Source organism: Chenopodium quinoa, unplaced genomic scaffold, assembly GCF_001683475.1.
Source record: "Chenopodium quinoa cultivar QQ74 unplaced genomic scaffold, ASM168347v1, whole genome shotgun sequence".
Taxonomy (NCBI): Eukaryota; Viridiplantae; Streptophyta; class Magnoliopsida; order Caryophyllales; family Amaranthaceae; genus Chenopodium; species Chenopodium quinoa.
The window spans coordinates 5062204-5070461 of NW_018744537.1; the positions used below are offsets into that span (position 1 = coordinate 5062204).

General features: G+C 33.7%; 2 protein-coding genes across 2 annotated transcripts; both read left to right on the forward strand.

The window, feature by feature from the left end:
- Positions 1-126: 126 nt before the first annotated feature.
- On the forward strand, positions 127-4120 carry LOC110698804 (protein PLANT CADMIUM RESISTANCE 8). Its single transcript, XM_021876323.1, has 5 exons — positions 127-712; positions 802-1139; positions 1542-1613; positions 2257-2469; positions 2577-4120. Exons 2-5 carry the CDS (start codon positions 911-913, stop codon positions 2579-2581), a joined length of 519 nt encoding a protein of 172 aa, XP_021732015.1. The 5' UTR covers positions 127-712; positions 802-910; the 3' UTR covers positions 2582-4120.
- A 1286-nt stretch (positions 4121-5406) lies between these two features.
- On the forward strand, positions 5407-6240 carry LOC110698859. Its single transcript, XM_021876376.1, has 2 exons — positions 5407-5935; positions 6038-6240. Exons 1-2 carry the CDS (start codon positions 5407-5409, stop codon positions 6238-6240), a joined length of 732 nt encoding a protein of 243 aa, XP_021732068.1.
- The last annotated feature ends 2018 nt before the right edge of the window (positions 6241-8258 follow it).

The following is an 8258-nucleotide window of genomic DNA, read 5'->3' on the forward strand; positions in this document are numbered from 1 at the left end:
TTCACTCCATTTTTATTGTCCTTTTTTGTTTCTTTCTCTGTTGTTTTTCAGGCTGTTTGCTTGTACCTCAAAGCTTCAATTGAAAGTCCTCATTTCGAGCCTTTATAAATAAGCTGATACTGTCCTCTAATTAATTGCCTTTTGTGGTCACGCATCTAGCTAGGATGTCACAACCAATCTGTATACTTGCATGTAGTTTGTATTAGTGTATTATACTAATATACTGATGTTATTTCTGTTTTAAAATATGGCACTTAGCTGGACTGTGTTTGCTATTATATTGTATTCACTCTAATGTGATGCCTCAGGTGCTGTTATTTTTTTTTTAAAATTATATATGGCAGTCTTTGATAATTTTTAAATATTCTTAATAGACCAACCACCAATCCTTAGTCGGATCAATAATCTTAATTTCCTTAATCCTTATTTTACTGATTTAAATTAGACGTGATATGTATTATCAACTAATAGCATAGCCTACATAGGTGCCTTGCATGTTATTCATTTACCTTGAATACTGCTGAAAGTTTCTCCATTTTCTATCCTGCTGGTCAACTATATATTGCTGTGAGAGGTACAATTTAAATTTCTTTCAGGAAGCACATTGGTGGTTAGCATTTTTTTCTGAAAGTTTCTGGAGATAATACAGTTGCAGGTCAGCTTTGGCTGTGGATGTTTGTGCCAGATACATTTTTCAGCATTCTTGCAATCGGTAAGACTTAACATTGATGCATGTGACAGTAGACTTTAAAGATATTTCTTGTCTTCTGATTGCTCTACTTTTGCTTATTGCCTTATCAGCTCAGTCGATAAGACAAGATAGCTATTCATAAGATTTAGTCAGGTGTGGCTGCAAGTTACGAAAGAATTGTCAGCAGCACACCAATATTGATAGATAGTAGGAGAGATCATGCTTTATACAGTAGACACAGATCAGATGAGTACTTTCCCAGATCACATTGATTCAGAAATTCAGCCAGTTGTTGAGTCTGATCCTCCAGAGTCTCTTGTAAAGAACAAAAGGACTGTAGCAGGTAAAAAGGATAAACAGAAAAAGAAGCTTAATTCCAATGTTGAGGCTGCTATAGGGAACCCCTGGACCACTGGATTGTTCAACTGTCATGAAGACTGGACAAATGGTACTTTTTAGCCATCAATCTCATATTGTTTTAATGTACTTCTTGATTAAATACTTTTTACAGCACATTTCCTAGTCCACATAAAAATTCACTGTGGAGCGTAGACTGATTAACTCTTTGAATATAGCTGTAAAAATCTGTATTATTTTATTAACAGAAATTTCTTGTATTGAGTTATATCCTGATTGTTGACTGTGGGCGTAAGGAAATACTAAATTGGAAACATTATTTATTCTTAGCACTCTCTTAAAGAGTACACTGTATCTTTTTAATTTTCATCTCCTAAGCTAGCTCAATTGCTGTTGATTAGAGATTTTATATGCTTCTGAGAATTTGTGACATATCTTCTTACTGACATTATACGCAACTTGTTATAACAGTGAATGTTCGTGTTTTATGCAGCGGTTGTAACAGCATTTTTACCTTGCATAACATTTGGACAAATAGCTGAAGTACTGGATGAAGGAGAGTTATGTAATGTCAAAATCTTTCTCCTCTAGATTAGTTAATATTGCTTTTCATCCTATTCCCGATTTCCTGTTTAGGTGGTGAGAACCACTACTCGTTTCAGATTATATCATCACTACCATAGGCTGCAATGTTAGTGGTGATATAATCTGATATTAAAAATATTGATATTCGTATGGTTAATGTTTTTGAATATGATAAACCTGAGCAGTTGAGCTCATTGAAAACAGATTCAATCCTACTGTGTTAATTACTACATATCAGAGTACACCTGTTGCAAATCTCGCAATGTTATCAGACCATAGTATTATTTCTTTGCACTCTGCTAAACTCTGTTGTGATGTATGATCTAGTCACTTGTGATTGAGCTCATTGAAAACAGACATAACAAACTCCTTGTACGGCTGTAACTAATGAAAAGTCAGAATCTATTGATGTATATTCAAGCTGCAAAAGTGTGTTAGACATCCTTGTACAGGAGTGAAGTTATTGAGACTTTTTCTCTCTTCTTTCATCTTTCATGACTCTCAAACCTCTGTTACTAAATTCTCTAAAAACGCAAAACAGAAGCACAACTGTTTCATTCAGGCATCGGTCACTTATGAAGTACTTCGTATTAAGTTATTTTATTCATGTTTGGTTATTGCAGCATCTCCGTGGGGAAGTTTCATTTACTTGCTGATGATGCCTGCTCTTTGCTCTCAATGGATAATGGGCTCGAAATACAGGAAAAAGCTGAGGAAGAAATATGATTTGGTTGAAGCTCCCTACACTGACAAGGTCTCACACATTTTTTGCTTGTGCTGCTCCCTTTGCCAGGATTACCGAGAGCTTAAAAACAGAGGACTTGATCCTTCTCTAGGTATTTGCTGTTCTACTCCTTGATCAAATTCCTGCATTTGCAATGTAATTGTAATTATTCATATTTGAATGAGATGAAATAAATTTTTTTTGTGTTGTGTGTTGTAGGCTAGAAAGGTATCCTGGCTCAACAAAAGGGAAAACAAGCTGAAGATCAGCCAACAGAGACTCCTCCAGCAAAGCAGGAGATGGTCAAGTAAAAAAGAAATAATTAAATTGCTGAACAGACTTTTGTTGTGCGCTTAAATATAATCTTGCTTATAATTTCAACATTATGTATCAATTTTTTGAGGTCTCGAATCAGGCCATGCTATCTATGCATACAATGCAAGCTACCTAAATATGAAGGCTGAAAGGCAAATTGAAATAATTATGTGTTAACTCCAACTGCAGCAAATTATCATTTCCCATACTCCAGCTATATTGTCCAAACTCTGAAGGTCTTAATATACATCGATGTATTTGTAACTCGGATAAGCCCCCACATACTTCAGCATACTACTCCCTCTATTTCAAAATAAATGCTTCATTTTGATCGTCACAATAATGCGGTACTTTAAACAATGCTCTCTTCGTCACACAATACAAAGCCTATTTGGGGTTTTTCATGAGAATTAAAGAGATTGTAAATTCCTTAAAACTAATGATTGAGAGTACATATGTGCATGTGAGGTTAGAGATAGATAGAGGGAAATAAAAAGTAGTTGACAATTATTGAAGAGAGGGTAAGAGAAAGTGTTGAAAAATAACGTCAGAAGTACCAAAAAAAAAAAAAAAAAGGGGGGGATGACAACTCATCAAAAAGAGGGTAATAATCTCAAAAAGTACAACCGTTAAATAGAAATAGGCGTTATACTTTAATTTACCCAAAAAGCAATACATGCTTTGCATTGTGTCACGAGGGAGTAATATATTTAGTTATCAATAATGTAAGTATAATTTATATAAAAAAATTGATTTTCGAAAACTATAGACTGAGACGATTCTAGGTTTGATCTTATATAAGCACTTTATTTAAGTATAAATTATCCATATCACTTTCACCCCTACCCATACGAGTCAGTTTGCTCTTATATAAGCACTTTATTTAAAATAAAAATCATAATCTGCATCATAACCTTTTACAAAATAATTATTTTTTTTAACCCTTCAAAAAAAAATAATAAAAAAAATAATTTTTTTAAAGAAAACTCAATGAAGAAGAAAACAAGGGAAATTACGAGAAAATACAAGTCTATCACCCTGATAAACAAAATTTGTTAGTCAAATAATAAAACTGTTGTTAGAAGATAAATATGAATGCCTATAATTATTTGATTTGATTTCACAATGTTCACACGAGTCCAAAGACTTGTGAACTTGTGTGGCATTATATGTAAAACTCTTGGCTATATAAGCCATGTTACCGGAGCAATATACATAATCAATTTCTCCATCTTCTCTTACTCCTTTATAAAACTTTCTATCGGTAAAACTTTAACACGTTATCAACACCAGTTTTCAGTCAGGTATATTTATACCTACTTATAAAAATTTATAACAAAATAATACTATCTACTTCTAACTGTTTCGAGGAGTATGCTCTATAGTTGCCCATATTTGGGATCCTCTATAACAGAAACTCAAACATTTACTATATATACCTCAAAAAACAACGGTGAAAGTTCTCTTACTTGTGAATTTACTTTGTTTGATCCATGTTGATATTACATACTCATTTTACGTAAATTTTTATCTTAGTTATTATAATTGCTAAGTAGTAGCTTTGCATGCATATTATTATTAACTAGATTAACAAAAAGATGCAGCCTTTTTATACTTATTATTTTTCTTAATTTTACATACTTTTTTGTGTTTCTTTCCGTTTTCGAACTCATGATCTTTTATAGATATTAGGGCTCTCGGACCACTATGGCTTGCATTCCCAGTGTGATAACCTTTTACAATTATAAATATATATATATATGGACCATAATTTTATGCCAGTACGTTAGACTATTATATGATATTTTTACACTTGTACAGAACAGTAACGGATAAACCTACCTCTATAAAAGACGGATTTTTTCCCCCAATTTCACCACAAATCCTTTATCTCTTCCCACTTTTTATCCAAAAATCACCTAAAAAAAAAAATTCACCCCCTTCTTCTCCGATATGTTCCCCGACGACGGCAACCAAAACACCCAAAACACCCACAACTTCACTTTTGAAGAAGATTTAAGGAAGATAAAACAATATTTCCTTCTAATTACGACACTTGTAGTTCTATTAGTAGCAATATTAATTTTTGTCATTATGTATAAGTAAAACTCACTTATTTTGTCGTTTTAGTATATTAAAAGCTTGTTTTTGTTTTATTATGTTGTTTGTTGTTATTAATCATCATTGTATAATATTACCGTTATCATTATAATTATTGTTACTACTGTCATTGTTGTCGTTTTGTTGTTTTTTTTGCAACTAACATGATTAATTTTTGTCTAATCATATAATTACTCACAATAATAAACCAAGGGGGAGAAAAGACTATATTATTTATGGTTTATTATTATTAAATTTAATTATCACGTGTCTTATTAACTTAATTATAAATATGGAAGAACTAAACATGTGAGTTGTACATATAATTTGTTATTATAATCTAATTATCACGAAATTTGTTGTAGCTAAAATGGGAGACCTTATGAAAAGACAGTTCAGCATCTTAGATTTATCTGGAAAGAAATTTCTGGAATGGAAAGTGGATGCAATGATGAATTTGAAAGCTCAAGGTTTGGAGCACACTGTTAAAGAAAATAAAAGTCCCTCTGGTCAAACAACTGATGCTACCTCTTCTGCAATGACGGTTGAAAAACCTATCACTGAACAAGATAAGGCAAAAGCCTTAGTGTAGTTAAGGCATCATTTACATGAAGGCCTTAAAACTGAGTACATGATGGTTGAAGATCCCAAAGAATTATGGGATTGCCTTAATGAAAGATTTGGACACCACAAAAGGGTGCTCCTGCCTAAGGCATTATTTGATTGGACAAATTTACGGTTCCAGGATTTCAAATCTGTAATTGATTATAATTCAACCATACATGAGATAGTGTCTATATTGAGATACTGTGATCATCCGGTTACAGATGAACAGATGATTGAAAAAACACTCACTACCTTTCATGCAAGTAACATACTGTTGCAAGAACAGTATCGTGAAAGAGGTTTTAAAAAGTTCAATGAATTAATGAGTATATTGCTTGTTGCGGAACAAAATAGTGAACTTTTGTTGAAAAATCATAACCTGAGACCAACTGGGTCTTTGGCCACTCATCATGAGGCAAATGCAACAAATTCCTATCCACCCGAGTCAAATGCTACAAGAAGAGGTGGACGTGGAAATTACAATGGCCGTGGAAGAGGTCGTGGAAATTATCGCGGACGCGGCCGTGGTCGTGGTAGAAATAATTTTCAAAGAAACAGTAATTTCAAAAATTTTGAAAAACAGAAGGGACAGTCATCTGGAAGCCACAAACAAACTCCTTCGAAAGGAAAAGACACATGTTATAGATGTGGCATGACAGGACATTGGGGACGTACTTGTCGAACGGCCAAACATTTGGTAGACCTTTACCAGGCTTCTGTAAAAGGCAAAGAGAAAAATGCAGAAGCAAATTATGTTAATGAGGAAAATGCTCCTTGTCCCAGCCTTGATGTGTCTGATTATTTCATGGATAATGCTGAAATTGGAAATGATTTCATTCTTGGAGAAAACAACAATACTTAGGTTTCTCATCTACTAATGTAACATATGCTATGTTTTAATGTATTTTCTTAGTTCCCTGTATTTTAAATTTCTAGTCATGTACTTTAAATATCTATCATCAATAAAAGTTTGTATGATATTATTCTAAACTAATCTCAAATTTATTTTATGAAGATATGGATCTACCTGAAGTTAGTTCCGAATATCAATGTCTTTTGGACAGTGGAACAACACATACTATCTTAAAAGATAGAAAATATTTTTCACAACTAAAGTTGTTTCAAGCAAATGTAAACACCATTTCCGGGTCAGCTAAATTAATTGAAGGATCTGGAAAGGCTTGTATAATGCTTCCAAATGGAACAAAATTAATAATCAATAATGCTTTATATTCGAGTAAATCTCGAAGAAATCTCATAAGCTTTAAAGATGTACGCCAAAATGGCTATCATCTAGAAACAATGACAACAGATCAAAAAGAGTATATATGCCTCACGACAGAAAAACATGGCAAGAAACATATATATGAGAAATTGCCAGCATACTCTTCGGGGTTATATCGTATAAACATACGACCCGTGGAAATCAATATGGTATCTAACCAGAAGTTAGATGACAAACATTTGATTATTTTATGGCATGATCGTTTGGGACATCCAGCAACTGCGATGATGCAAAGAATAATAGCACATTCAGTTGGACATTCAATAAGAAATGTCAAAATTCCCCGATCAGATGAATTAACATGCTCTGCATGTTCACTTGGAAAATTAATAATAAGGCCATCTATGAACAAAATTGCTACTGAATCTCCAAAATTCTTGGAAAGAATTCAGGGAGACATATGTGGGCCAATTAATCCAGCATGTGGACCATTTCGATATTTCATGGTTTTAATTGATGCCTCTACACGATGGTCACATGTTAGTCTACTTTCAAGTAGAAATGTTGCCTTAGAAAAATTACTTGCCCAAATCATCAAATTAAGAGCACAATTCCCAGATCATACAATAAAGAAAATAAGACTTGACAATGCTGGGGAATTTACATCCCAAACATTTAATGATTATTGTATGTCAATTGGAATTGATGTTGAACACCCAGTAGCTCATGTTCATACACAAAATGGTCTAGCTGAATCACTAATTAAGAGATTACAATTGATTGCAAGACCATTATTAATGAGGTCAAGATTGCCATCATCTGCTTGGGGACATGCTATAATACATGCAGCAGCGCTAATTAGATTGAGACCTACAGCTTATCATAAATTCTCACCACTACAACTTGTTTGTGGTCGAGAACCAAGTATCTCACATCTAAAAATCTTTGGTTGTGCTGTATATGTTCCCATTGCTCCACCCCAACGAACAAAAATGGGTTCACAAAGAAGGCTTGGAATTTATGTCGGGTTTGAATCCCCCTCTATAATTAAATACCTTGAACCATTGACTGGGGACTTATTTACGGCTAGATTTGCGGACTGTCACTTTAATGAAATAGTATTCCCAGCCTTAGGGGGAGAGAAAGTGGACCCACATAAGAAAGAAATTGAACTCATTTGGAATGCAACACAACTGTTGATGTTAGACCCACGCACAAATATGTGTGAACAAGAAGTTAAGAAAATTGTTCATTTACAAAGTGTTGCAAATCAATTGCCTGATGCATTTGTAGACACAAAAAAGGTGACAAAATCACATATACCAGCAGAAAATGCCCCTGCACGTATTGAAATCCCAACTGGTAATAAGGCCATAGAAAATGAATCTCAGGCACGCAGAAAGCGTGGAAGACCACTTGGTTCAAAAGATTCTAAGCCAAGAAAATTGAAAAGATTGGATGGAATAGAAAATGAGACTAATGATGTTCCCCCGTCAGAAGGTCAAGAAAAACCAAATGTGGATGAAAGTAAAGAAAATGATGATAATCCAAAAGGGGACGAACAAGAAGACAACCCTACGGGGAATGAACAAGATGTTCAAAACATCGATAACAATGAAATTTCAATGAATTACGTCTCTACAAAGACTCAGTGG

Bases quoted from the DNA above. Each gene is read 5' to 3' on its own strand.
- LOC110698804 (XM_021876323.1), top strand. From the start codon at position 911: ATGCTTTATACAGTAGACACAGATCAGATGAGTACTTTCCCAGATCAC. The intron at 1,140-1,541 runs GTACTTTTTAGC...TGTTTTATGCAG, and splicing joins TCATGAAGACTGGACAAATG to CGGTTGTAACAGCATTTTTA. The intron at 1,614-2,256 runs GTAATGTCAAAA...TGGTTATTGCAG, and splicing joins ACTGGATGAAGGAGAGTTAT to CATCTCCGTGGGGAAGTTTC.
- LOC110698859 (XM_021876376.1), top strand. From the start codon at position 5,407: ATGGTTGAAGATCCCAAAGAATTATGGGATTGCCTTAATGAAAGATTT. The intron at 5,936-6,037 runs GTAATTTCAAAA...GTGGCATGACAG, and splicing joins AAATAATTTTCAAAGAAACA to GACATTGGGGACGTACTTGT.